Source organism: Hemitrygon akajei, chromosome 9 (assembly GCF_048418815.1).
Source record: "Hemitrygon akajei chromosome 9, sHemAka1.3, whole genome shotgun sequence".
Taxonomy (NCBI): Eukaryota; Metazoa; Chordata; class Chondrichthyes; order Myliobatiformes; family Dasyatidae; genus Hemitrygon; species Hemitrygon akajei.
Window position 1 is genome coordinate 100,027,786 of NC_133132.1, and position 13,419 is coordinate 100,041,204.

General features: G+C 43.7%; 1 protein-coding gene across 1 annotated transcript in view; it reads right to left on the bottom strand.

The window, feature by feature from the left end:
- rbm34 (RNA binding motif protein 34) overlaps positions 1-13,419 on the bottom strand; it is a 32,323-nt gene that overhangs the window by 11,621 nt on the left and 7,283 nt on the right. Inside the window, exons 3-4 of the mRNA XM_073056629.1 lie at positions 7,949-8,079; positions 2,211-2,430 (exon numbers count right to left, since the gene is read on the bottom strand). Of these exons, the coding sequence (XP_072912730.1) occupies positions 2,211-2,430; positions 7,949-8,079 (351 nt within the window). The remainder of the gene's footprint in view (positions 1-2,210; positions 2,431-7,948; positions 8,080-13,419) is intronic.

Genomic DNA, 13,419 nt, shown 5'->3' on the forward strand with positions numbered 1-13,419 from the left:
TGCAAAGAACAGAAATACTGTATATTAAAAAAAAGTGTCCAAGGGTTCAATAACAGATTCAGTCAAAGTTGCAGAGAGCTCTGGAATGGCAGCATAGCAGTATAGTGGTTAGCACGATGCTTTACAGAACCAGCTGTAAAGCATCGCGCTAACTGTTCGATTTCTGCCACTGTAAGTAGTTTGTACATTCTCACCATTTCCTCTCCAGCATTTCAAAGGCATATGGGTTAGAGTTAGTGAGTTGTGGGCAAGCTGCTCTGGGACCTGAGCACGGCGACACTTGCACAATCCTTGCTGATCAGATCTGACACAAACGACACATTTCACAGTACGTTTCAATGTATATTTGACAAGTGCGCTTGTACAAACCAAATATATTGTCTGACTGTTCTGTGTTTGGAATTCAGTGCTTGCCTAGTTATAATCGTAAACCTCAGGTATGTGGATTTAGAAACATAGAAAACCTATAGTACTGTACAGGCTCTTTGGCCTACAATGCTGAACATGTACTTATTTTAGAATTTACCTAGGGTTACTTATAGCCCTCTACTTTTCTAAGCTCCATGTACCTATCCAGGAATCTCTTAGAACACCCCATCCTATCTGCCTCCACCACCGTCGGCGGCAGCCCATTCCACGCACTCACCACTCTCTGCATAAAAAACTTACCCCTGACATCTTCTCTGTACCTACTTCCAAGCACCTTAAACCTGTGCCGTCTGTCACTTACAGCTGGGAACAAAAACAGGTCCCAGCCAATCTGGAAAGCCCCTACAATTATTAATCCATTCCTGGTCAGTTCCACCACAGTAGCCATGCTTCTATCAATGGGCCCCAAGCTTCGGACTTATCCCAATACTTCGCCTCTCTTTCCACCTGCAAAATGCTCCTGAAAATCTACTTCTTTGACCAAGTTTTCAATTGTCCGAATATCTTGAGAGACTTGGTGTTTTTGGCAGTTCATGCACAGCAGATTAGAATATTTTACTAGAACATAAAACAGTACAACACAGCACAGGCCTTTTGGCACTCAATGTAGCACTGACTATTTAAGCTGCTCCAAAATCAATCTAACCCTTCCTCCCACATTATTCTATTATCAATATGCCTAAGAGTCTCTTAAATGCCGCTACAGTATTTGCCTCTGCCACCACACATGGCAGATCACTGCACACACCCATCACTCTCTGTATAACACAAACACCTCTGACAGCACCTCCCCCCAACTTTATTTAAATGGAAGATGTATCTGTCAGAATTATCACTGAAATCTGTGGCATTACATCAGTGATAACCGTCAGTAACATTAGTGATCAGCACGTACCACCAGACTCAAGGACAGTTTCTACCGCGCTGTTATCAGATTCTTGGCTTTTCTGAGGGTTATCAGCTTCTTACGGTGGAGAGATGGTGAGTTCCTGAGATCCTGAGAGTGATGTTGTCTGGGGCTTAGCTTCTAGTAGCCCCAGCCACCCATGGTGGCGAGGTGTTCCAGACAAAAAGCAATCCAATTAAGACCTCAGTGGTGGAGCGAGCAGAAGATGTTGACACATCACAATGAAGTGAAGGTGGAGAAAGGCTGCAGCAGGCTCCCCAGTTGTACTGGATGCCATGCCAGTGGACAGTGACCCCGATCTGTCAAGGACTGTGTGGTCAGCCTCCCCACGTTAAACAGTCACACACAGACGTTCACCATTAAGGGAATTACCCCTTAGGAGAACATCACACTCGACTCGAGTGATTGCACTACTATAATCAAACTCCTGAACAGACCTCCAGTACGATAAGATGCACTCTTGGCCTCACAATCAAACTTGTTATGATCTGGCATTTTATTGTTTACCTGCACTGCATTTTCTCTGTAGTTGCTACACTTTATTCTGCATTGTTATTGTTTTACCTTGTTCTAGCTCAATGCTCAGTCTAATGGAACCATAAAACACTTCAGCATGAAGTTGAGCCAACCATTTAATCTACTCGAAGATCAATCTAATCCTGCCCTCCTACACGGCCCTCCATATTTCTATCATCCAAGTGCCTATCTAAGAGTTTCTTCAATGTCCCCAATATTTGATTTGTACAAACAGTATGCATCACTGTATCTCAGAACAAGTGACATACCAATAGCTACAGTAGTCTCAGCCCATCTGCCTCATGACCTGTATGTCAGGTAACCTTTGGCCTGAAGGGTGAGTGAGTCAGCCTCTCACCTGTTTACTGTACTCAGAGGGCAGGTTCCCCACAAACACAGTCCTCTTGTTCTTTATCTTCTCCATTCCAGGGTTGGTCCTGCGCTTTCTGAAACGTTTGGCATCTTTCCCTGTTGCTTGTTCCACTGCTGCCAACGGCCCATCTTCGGTCAACTTCTTTCTCTGCTTCACACGGCGCACCCCTTCGCCTTCCTTATCGGCGGCATTCAAGGCGCTCTCTCTGCAGACAACACAAGCAGTCAGTTAACTACAGGGCCAGGACCCATTAGGTGGATACCAAGAGAGCTTGAACAATCCATCGTAACACAGAACTACCCCCCCCCCCCCCAATCTATTGGCCATTATTCTCTGCTCATAGGGCAACAGGGCAAGGTACCAAAGTGGAGAGGGGGCCACATACAGGACGGGAGTCAGTTTGGAAGAAGTTCAGGATATCCTTAAACACCACACCCCCCAACTCTTTTCTCACTACTGCTATCAGGAAGGAGGTACAGAAGCCTTGGGTCTCATACCATCAGGTTCAGGAACAGTTGATACTCTACAACCATCAGGCACTTGAACCTGCCTGGATAACTCCACTCACCTCAACTCTGAACTAATTCCACATTCCATAGTGGCTAGTGTGATGCTATTATAGCTCAGAGCGTCGGATTTCAATTCCGGCATTCTCTAATCCATTTTTTTTTGTATGTGGGTTTCCTCCTGGTGCTCCAGTTTCCTCCCACAGTCCAAAGATGCACCAGTTAGTAGGTTAATTGGTCATTGTAAATTGCCCTGTGACTAGGATCAAGTTAAATAGGTGCGTTGCTGGGCGGTGTGGCCCATTGGGCTAGAAGGGCCTGTTCCATTCCGTATCTTCAAATAAACAAAATAAGAACCACAGACTCACTTTCAAGAACTTTACAACTCATGTTCTCAGTATATTTATTTACTTTTTATTATTTTTTATTTGCAATTTGTCTTCTTTTGCACATTAGTTCTTTGTCAGTCTCTGTGTGTAGTTTTTCAGTGATTCGATTATATTTCTTTGTTCTACTGTGAATGCCCACAAGAAAATGAAGGTCAAGGTAGTAAATATAAACATCAAGGCTTTGATAATAAGTTAACTTTGAACTTCCAACTTTCACACTCCAGACCAGTCCTCGAACACACCCAACAATCTCCCCCATGCCTTGGAAACCCTGTAAATGCCCTTGCCCAGAAAATCAAATTCAGATTTATTTATCACATCGAAGCAGACAGGGAAATGAGTTCTTTGCATTCACAATCAACACGATTTTGCCACATACATACTATCTAATGATGGAGTTATTTTGGTGACTTCCACATCCTCGCTCCAAACATAAAGCCTTGTGGACACTTATATTCCTCTCTGTTTCAGGTATTTATCCAGCTTTCCCTTAGCTAGCTCTCTCTGCTTGCATCTACCACCCTGTTAGGCAGACTTCTGGGGCCCATATTATCTGATGGGATTCCTCAACTACTTTCAAATCTTCCAATAAATAACCTTAAATCAATACCCCTGCTGTCACTGTTCATTCTGTCCAAGCTTCTCGAGGGGTCAGCAGTGACAGCTCTAAGTTCCTGGATCTATTCGGGGTTCTCTTGATTCTACGAAGAATCAATCTTCGTAACATTGATGCAGTTACGAAGAAGACACGCCAACGGTTCTGCTTTGTTAGGAGTCTGAAGACTCTAGCAGATTTCCATTGATGTAGGATGGAAAGCATTCCAGTTGGTTATATCAGCATCTGGTATGGAACCTCCAATTCACAGGATCGCAAGAGGCTGCAGAGAGAGTTGTAGACTCGGCCAGCACCACTACAGGCACAACCCTCCCCACCATTGAAGATATCTTCAAGGGACAGTGCCTCAAGAAGGCAGTAGCATCATTAAGGACCCTCACCATCTAGGAGGAATGTACAGCATGCTGAAGACCCAAAATCAGTGATTTAGCAACAGCTTCTTCCTCTCCACTTTCGGATTTCTCAATGGTTTATGAACACTACTGCGTTATTCCTTTTTTTTAAAGCACCATTTATTTATTGCAATTTATAATAATTTTTATGTCATTTGGAATATACTGCTGCCATAAAACACATTTTTCATATCGTATGTCAGTGATAATAAATCAGATTCTGATTTGAATAAATCTGCCTGTGTCTCCTTTCTAAACAACCCCAAAAACAATCATTGCCAGGACAGCATGGTAGCATAATGGTTAGGTGTAACATTTCACAACACCAGCGATCAGGGTTCACTTCCCACTGCTGTTTGTAAGGAGTTTGTATACTCTCCCTGTGACCGTGTGGGTGTCCTCCCACAGTCAAAAGTTGTACGGATTATTATGTTAATTTGGCATGCAGGCTCTTTGGGCCTGTTACTGTGCCACATCTCTGAATGAAATCTTTCCTCCTCATAGATCTTAATAGCATTATCATTAGGGTTAAGATTAGTGTGTTGTGAGCATGCTAAATTGCTGCTGGATGCATGACAGTACTTGTGGGCTGCCCCAGGCACAACCTCGGACAGGACTGATCATTGACACAAACAACGCACTTCACTTTATGCTTCAATGTTTCTATCTACATATTTCAAATAAAGCGAATCTTTCAATCTTAGCTTTAACATTACTGATACAGGTCCTCCATGGGTTATAAATGCTTAATAGTCATACAAACAAGAGTTTAGGAGATCATCCATGCACCCTTCTTGTTCATATCTGACTTATGAACTGTGCAGGTCATCAATGGATCTCGGGATCAGAATCCTGTCATAATCCAGAGACCATGTACAGTTGTAAGCCAACAGTTTTAGTATTGTCCTTGTGAATCTTCTAAATACTGATTTTCCAGGGCCTCTCTATTCAGTCTATCACACAGTAGCCACAACAGTCAACACTCCCAAAGTTCAAGTTCAAAGTATTATCAAAGTACATACATGTCACCATGAGATTCATTTTCCTGAGGGTCTTCATAGTAGAACAAAGGTATTATAGAATCAATGAAAACCTACACACAGATAAAGACTGACAAACAAGCAACGTGCAAAAGTCAACAAACTGTGCAAATACAAGCAATAACTGAATAGTAAATAGTAACAAGCATGTTTGGTAAAGTTAACCAAACCAAGCTTGTGTAACCCTCAGGTTCAGCTAGCGACTCAATCTAGGGGGAGACAACCCCCAGCCCGGCCAAACTTGCGAAATCTTGTTTCGGTGGATGCTGTGTGATGTGTTTCCCTGTTACAAATCAGTACAGTCGGCCCTCCTTATCCGCGGATTCCGCATGCGCAGATTCAACCAACCGCGGAGCAGGAAAACCCGGAAGTTCTCTCTCCAGCACTCGTTGTTTGAGCATGTACAGACTATTTTTTCTTGTCATTATTCCCTAAACAATACAGTATAACATAGCATTTACATTGTATTAGCTATTATAAGTAATCTAGAAATGATCTAAAAGTACAGGCAGTCCCCAGGTTATGAATGAGTTCCATTCCTGAGTGCGTCTTTAAGTCGGAACAGGTACATCCAGTATTATTTAGCGTCAGTTAGTCAAAAGTTTTTCTTAGTATATAGTACATATTTTACCTTTCTATGCATATAAAACACTTAAGAAACATACATATTTCAATAATTAAACCACTGCATTGCTTAGCAATAATTGTAGCTTTCATCGGGGCAGGGCCTTTCAAATGCTCCATTAAAATTGTTCCGATCGTTGACTGACTGTAGCCTGACGCTTTTCCAATGACCGATGGCATTTCACCTCTTTCCGATCGCTTTATTACTTCCACCTTATTTTCAATCATGATCATGATTATCTTAGTGAACAGAAACCCTGCGGATTCAGAGCTGCGCCAGGTCCTAATGTCCACCGCACTGAGACATGTTAAATAAAGTCCAGGGTTCCGCTGGGTCCTAAAGACCACCGCACTGGAACAGGTTAAATAAGGGACTTGAGCATCCGCATTTTTTTGTATCCGCAGGGGATTGGTTCCGGGACCAATGTAGGTCCCGAACCAAGGAGGGCCGAATGTACAGCAAAATAACAAAGAGTACACTATATGCAATTAAACAACTGAGCTTTATAATTCTTAATTTGACTATAGGGTTAGTAAAGAAACAAGAAAAATAAAAAGGGCCTATTCTCATGAAACAGTCTAATGCACAACGTTGGAGCTCGTGGCTTTCCTGTCTGTTCGTTCTCCATCAATTTTCTTCCTGATCGTCGACTCCTGACCTCATTCCAAATCCACTCTGTCCTGCAGACTACGACTTCTCTGTTCTGGCATCTTCTCCCTCCATCTTCCACCAAACAAAAGCCCACCAAAACCTTTGCTCGGGTACACAAGAAAGAAAAATATCTCCCCTCATTGGCCAGTGCACATTCCAAAGTCCCTGTTAACTCTAGTCATAACCCACTGTTGCTACAGAGAAACCATTACATTAGAACGAAGCATTACAGAGAGACCATTACATTAGCAGTGAAACCATACAGCATACAGTTATCTATATTAACAAGTTGGGTGTGAATGTACAAGGTATGGCTAGTAAGTTGGCAGATGGCACTAAAATAGGTGATAATAATGGACAGTGAAGAAGGTTATCAAAAATTACAGGGGTGGGGGGTGGATTTTGAGCTGGTGAGTTAAGTGGACCAAGGAATGGCAAATGAGGTTTAGTTCAGATTAGTGTGAAATGTTGTGTTTGGAAAGACATTGCCAGAGATAATGTGTAGAACATCACCCCCCAGGGCCTTACCAGGAGTAATACATGATTCCCTGAAAGTGAAGTCACTGGTGGAGAGGATGGCAAAAAAGGCGTTTGGTATGCTGGCCTCCATCAGTCAGGGTACCGAGTATAGGAGTTGTGTGGTGTCATGGTGCTGCAGTTGCATGGGAAGCTAGTGAAGCCACACTTGGGAGTTTTGGTCATTCAGCTAGAGCAACAATGTTATTAATCTGGAAAGAGTAGGAAAGATGTTATTAATCTGGAACGAGTACAGAAAAGGTTTCTGAGGATGTTACCAGGCCTTGAAGGACTGAGTTAAAGGGAGAGATTGGTCAAACTAAGACCTTTTTCTACCTTTAGAGCGCAGAATTCCAAGGTGATCTGACAGAGACATATACAATCATGAGGGTATAATAGTGTAGATGCATTCATTGTTTTTACTAGGGTTGGGGATCAAGAATCGGATGGCACAGCTTTAAGATGGGAGGGGAAAGTTTTAATGGGAACTTAAGGGTTTTTTAAAAAAAAGGTTTATTTTTATTTTTATGGAACAGGCCCTTTCAGCCCAACGAACCGCTCCATCCAGCAACCCACCTATTTAACTCTAACTTAGTCACAGGACAATTTACAGAGACCAATTAACCTACTAACCAGTACATCTTTGGACTGTGGAAGGAAACTGGAGCACCAGTAGGAAACTCACGAGTTCAACAGGAGGATGTACAAACTCCTTACAGAGGACACTGGAACCAAACTTGTAACTCCCACGCCCCACGCTGTAATAGCACTGTACTGCCGTGGTACCATACCATACCATGTTATGTATGCAATGAGGTGCCAGACCAAGTGACTGAGGCAGATACAGTAACAATAGGCAGAGGGATAGGAAAGACTAGGAAGGTTATAAGTCAAACTCTGGCAAACAGGGCTAGCTTGGTCTGTGAGAACCAGCTGGGCCAAAGGGCCTGGTCTCCCTGTAAGTAGTCTCCCACTAGCCAGTGCTCACCGTTGAGCCAGTTTCTGTTCAGCTGCTGTGAGCTTCTTCCGTTGGACTGGCTTCACTTCCTCCAGCTTTTGCTGTTTGCCCTCATTTCTGCTGGCTGGCTCTTCTGGAATCTTCCGTTTCTTACCACTGACCTGAAGGACACAATCCCAAGTCAATGCATCAAAGAAATTAATGGAACTGTTTTCCTTAGAGTAGAAAGGATAAGCATGAAAATACAAGGATTTCTTTTGTGACTTCATGACCTCAGGATATTCCAAAATAAATATTAGCCTGCACTCTTCTTCAGTTAGAAACCTGGCCTGTTTTATGAGATTACATGGACATCGATTTAACGTTTCATTTGAAAGAAGGGCTGGGTGTAAGGGGACATGGTGGGGTGGGGAAGGAAAGGTGCCAATCAACTATCCAACTCTCCTCCTCATTTAAAGTTTGAAGCCTAGAGTTTGGTGTCCCATCATCGGTGAGTATGGAGTTCAAGGTCCTGTCATCAGCGACTCCTAGGATCGGTACCGAAGATCAAAGCTGGAAGTTTGGAAGTTGAGCCCGATGGCCAAAGCCCTGGTCTGCGAGTGCACTGGGGAAGTTGGAGGCCCAAAGTCTGCGATTCTGCGAGTCCACTGGAAACTGGAGGCCTGTTCCTGAGGTTGGTGGACTGGTTGCGTGTGTGAGTGGATGGGCGAGTAGGTGTAGGGGAGAAAAGGGGAAAACTTGCTATTGTTCCACTGAATTTTGAGGGCATGCTATAATGGTGCCAGACTGTGTGGTAAGACTTGCAGGCTGCCCCAGCACATTCTTAGGTTGCATTGTTAATGCAAATAACACATTTCACTGTTTGCATCAATATACGTGTGAAAAATAAATGAATCTGAATCATTCCTAACAAACTTCACACATTTATCCAATTTTCTGTTGGAAGTTGCAGTTGCATCTGATTTAATTGCCCTTTTACCCCTATAGAAAGTTCACAGAGAGCTCAACTTCCTAAAGCCCTAAAATACAAAACCACAGGTGCTTTGGTCGAACTCACCTATGCTGAGCACAGCTGGGAGACTCGCTCACTGTGGCAGTGAGGTCAGCCACATTCATTCTCCACTTGACCTTAAACAAACCTCAAAGACCTCCAGCTCTGTCTGCATCTCCATTTTTGTTCTTACACCACAGAAGACTATTTGACCATACCATTTTTATTGACACTTAGAATAATCCCATTCATCAGCTTAGTTCACAATGAGCTATTCTCTCTCACCTGCACTCTCCAACCAGCTCCCTACACTAGAGGTAATTTACAGCAGTCAATTACCTAATAAGTTACAATTTTGGCACGTGGCCTGTACTCTAACATACAACTTGCCCAGGATTCTGAACCTCATTTAGAATTAACTCATCATTAAATTTTGAGTTTGCTTTCTCCTGTCTTTAGTGGACAAGCACATCATTGATGCATCTGAGTAGCTCACAAATCCACTGATATTTCGCCACAATATCACTCCATGGTGATATAACTAAAATCAGCATTTTATTTGCTAAACTGTCATATGGCATGGAAACAGGCCTTTTGGCCCATCTAGACTGTACTGACCACCAAGGAACCCTTTTCAAATTCTCAAATTTTGACAGTGATTTCTGAACTCGCACATAATAGCACAGGAAGAGCCCCTTTGGCCCACAGCATCGTACTGAACTAATTAAACTAATGACACTTAATCCTTTTGGTCTGCACATGGTCCATATCCCTCCATTGTCTGCATATTCATGTGCCTAACACCTCTGTTGTGTGTACCTTCATCACCATTTCAGGCACCCACCACTCTACAAAAAAAACTTGCCCACTTGCCTACATACAAAAAGTTGCCTCACAGGTTGATAGGGTAGTTAAGCAAGCTTATGAAGTGTTAGCTTTCATAAGTCGAGGGGTAATGATGCAGATCTATAAAACTCTGGTTAGGCCACACTTGGAGTACTGTGTCCAGTTCTAGTCGCCTCACTATAGGAAGGATGTGGAAGCATTGGAAAGGGTACAGAGGAGATTTACCAGGATGCTGTCTGGTTTAGAGAGTATGCATTATGATCAGAGATTAAGGGAGCTAGGGCTTTACTCTCTGCAGAGAAGGAGGATGAGGGGAGACATGATAGAGGTATACAAGATATTAAGAGGAATAGACAGCCAGCCAGCGCCTCTTCCCCAGGGCACCACTGCTCAATACAAGAGGACATGGCTTTAAGGTAAGGGGAGGGAAGTTCAAGGGGGATATTAGAGGAAGATTTTTCACTCAGAGAGTGGTTGTTGTGTGGAATGCACTGCCTGAGTCAGTGGTGGAGGCAGATACACTAGTGAAATTTAAGAGACTACTAGACAGGTATATGGAGGAATTTAAGGTAGAGGGTTATATGGGAGGCAGGGTTTAAGGGTCGGCACAACATTGTGAGTCGAATGGCCTGTACTGTGCTGTATTGTTCTTTGTTCTATATCTCCTTTGATCTTTCCCTCTCTCTCCTTAAATGTATGCCCTCTAGTATTAGACATTTTGAACTTGGGAAAAACATACCAGCTGTCTATTTCCTCTTATAATTTTATAAACTTGTTAGGTTTCTCCTCAACCTTTGCCGATCCAGAGAAAATAACTCTAAAGCCTCAGCACCCTTCTAAAAATGGGCAACCAGAATTCAGTGCAATACACCAGATGCAGACTGACAAGATTTTATAGAAATAAAACACAACCGAATGTCTTGACTAATAAAGGTAAGTATGTCCTATGCCTCCTTTAACAGCTGATGACATGTGACTACCTTCAGGGGGCTATAAAGGTCCCTCTGTATATCAATACTGTACTATTAAGGGTCCTGGCATTACTTGGTCTGTTTGAGTGGCATGCTAGCAATTATAGTGCCAGCGACCTGGGTTCAATTCTGCCACTGCCTGTCAGGAGTTTGACCTCTGTGTGCTCTGGTTCCCCACACATTCCAAAACTTTCAGTTAGGATAAGTGAGCTGTGAGCATGCTATGTTGGCGCTGGAAATGCAGTGACATCTGCGGGCTGCCCCAGCACGATCCTCACTGCACACACAAAATGCTGGAGGAACTCAGCAGGCCAAGCAGCATCCTTGCTGATTTGATTTGATGCAAACGAACGACTCATTTCCATGTATAGTTTGAAATTTCAGTGTACACATGACAAATAAAGAGTTCCTCATTCGCCATTATCTGCATGCCCTGGGTCAATTCCAAATATCAAAGCCCAATCGGAGATCCCGATTGTGGCCCGAAGGTTGACCGGAGGTCCAGATTACACCCTTGGGGGTGTTGGTTGTTAATGCCAATGACACACTTCACTGTATGTTTTGATGTATCTGCAATAAATAAATCTGAAATCTGATCATTTTCACCCATTCCTTTGGTTTATTTGCCAGTGATATTGGCAGCAGATTATACTGTACCCGGACTGTTATCAGATTGATCAGGCCTCCTACACGCAGGTGGCACCCTGTTTTGGTGCGGGCGTTTGGGTGCGTCTGTTTTTCCCTGTGGTGGTCCAATAGGGGGCACTGGTCAGTTGACTGGTATCAAGCGGGACATGTGATCATTGTTCTCAGTTTATCTCATTTATTCCCTTCCTCTGTGGGGAGGGGAGGGATGTACCAGATCGATACAATCTGATGGAAGCTCCCCATCCCCATTCTAACAACTTTCTACAGGACACCATCGAGAGTGTCCTGTCTGGCTGAACATGTGTGGTACAGAAACTGCAAGGCATTGAACTGCAAGACCCTACTGAGCATAGCAAAAACTGTCAAAAGGATCATGGGGTTCTCTCTCCCCTTCATTTATGATATTTACCTGGAGCCTTGCAGACAAAAGGCCCAAAGTATTGTTGAGGATCCCTACCACCCACCCCAATCTCTTTGACCCACTACTGTCAGGAAGGAAATACAGGAGCATCAGGACTAGGACTGCCAGACTGGGTAACAGCTTCTTCCCTCAGGCTGTGAGACTAATGAATACCCTGCCACCACCGAGGTCTCGTCATTAGGACAGCCAACTGCTTATTGTACACCTGTGCTGCGCACTACATGCATTCTTGAATTATATTTTATTTACGGCAATGCTTTGTTTTATGTGCTGTGTGATAATGCTTTGTGGGTGCACCATGGTCCAGACGAACGTTGCTTCATTTGGTCGTATCAGATGGCAATAACCTGAAATTGATTGTGAGAATATGGACAGTGTGCATGCAGCTGTTTGATAGCACAGTGAACTGACTGAACTTCCTACAGGTAGGCGGCAGTCTCTTATGGCGCGGGCATTCAAGTGCGCATGTCTTCATCTCAGCGGGCCTGGTTCATCGCTCCCACACTGTAAGTTGCCCAGCATGGTCCAGCACTAACACGACTCAGTAAAAAGATTTATTTACTTATAGTGATAAAGTGCTGGGTACGCCGTTCCAGCCCTTTGAAGGGCCACCCAAGCAACTCCACAACCCCGACTTCACCCCAACCTAATCACGGGACAATTTACAATGACCAATTAACCTCCCCATACTGGTACATCTCTGGACTGTGGGAGGAAACTGAAGCACCCGGGGAAAGTTTAAACGTTCCACGGGGAAGACACAGAGAGACTCCTGACAGAACAGTGCTGGAATTGGCCTCCCTGAGCTGTAATAGCAGCACACTAATCACTACACTACGTGGAGCCAAGTTTACTCCTGCTACTCTGTTGGCCAAGTTTAATCCTACTACCCTGTTGACATTTTTGCTGTGTATACGTAACAATATGACAGATATGCTTCTGTTGCCAGTCAGAGAGCAAATCTACATGGGAAAGCAAGATTCCAGTAGTTGATTGGATCTGGAAAGGCAGAACTGAAATTGAAATCATAACTATGAATTAATTTCACTGCAATCTGCAGCATGCAATTACCCTTTAAGCAATGTACGTTTAAATGGATATAAATCAACTACAGATTTCACCAATTTCTGAAGGATTCGGTGACTTACCTCTCAAGCAAATAGGTCCAGCACCTTTAAGCAGGTGAAGGTTAAATGTCATGGCTGGAAGCAAGGCAGGAGTGAGAGACTCCAAGCCAGGCTGAAACACAGAGGAATGAGAGCACACCCCCCCCCCCCCACCCCCACTCAACCTAGCATCTTAAGATAGAGGAGCAGAATTAGGTCACTTGGCCCAAGGAGTCTGCTCTGCCACTTCATCATGGCTGATCCATTTTCCTTCTTAGCCTCATTCTCCTGCCTTCTCCCAGTATTTCTCCATGCCCTGATGAATCAAGAAGCTATCAACCTGTGTGTGTGTGTGTATGTGTGTGTATATATATATATACACACACACACACATACATACCCCCCCCCCCCCAAATGACTTGGCCTCCACAGCTGCCTGTGGCAACAAATTCTATAGATTCACCACTCTCTGGCTGAAGAAAGTCCTCATTTGCTTTCTAAATGGACATCCCTATATT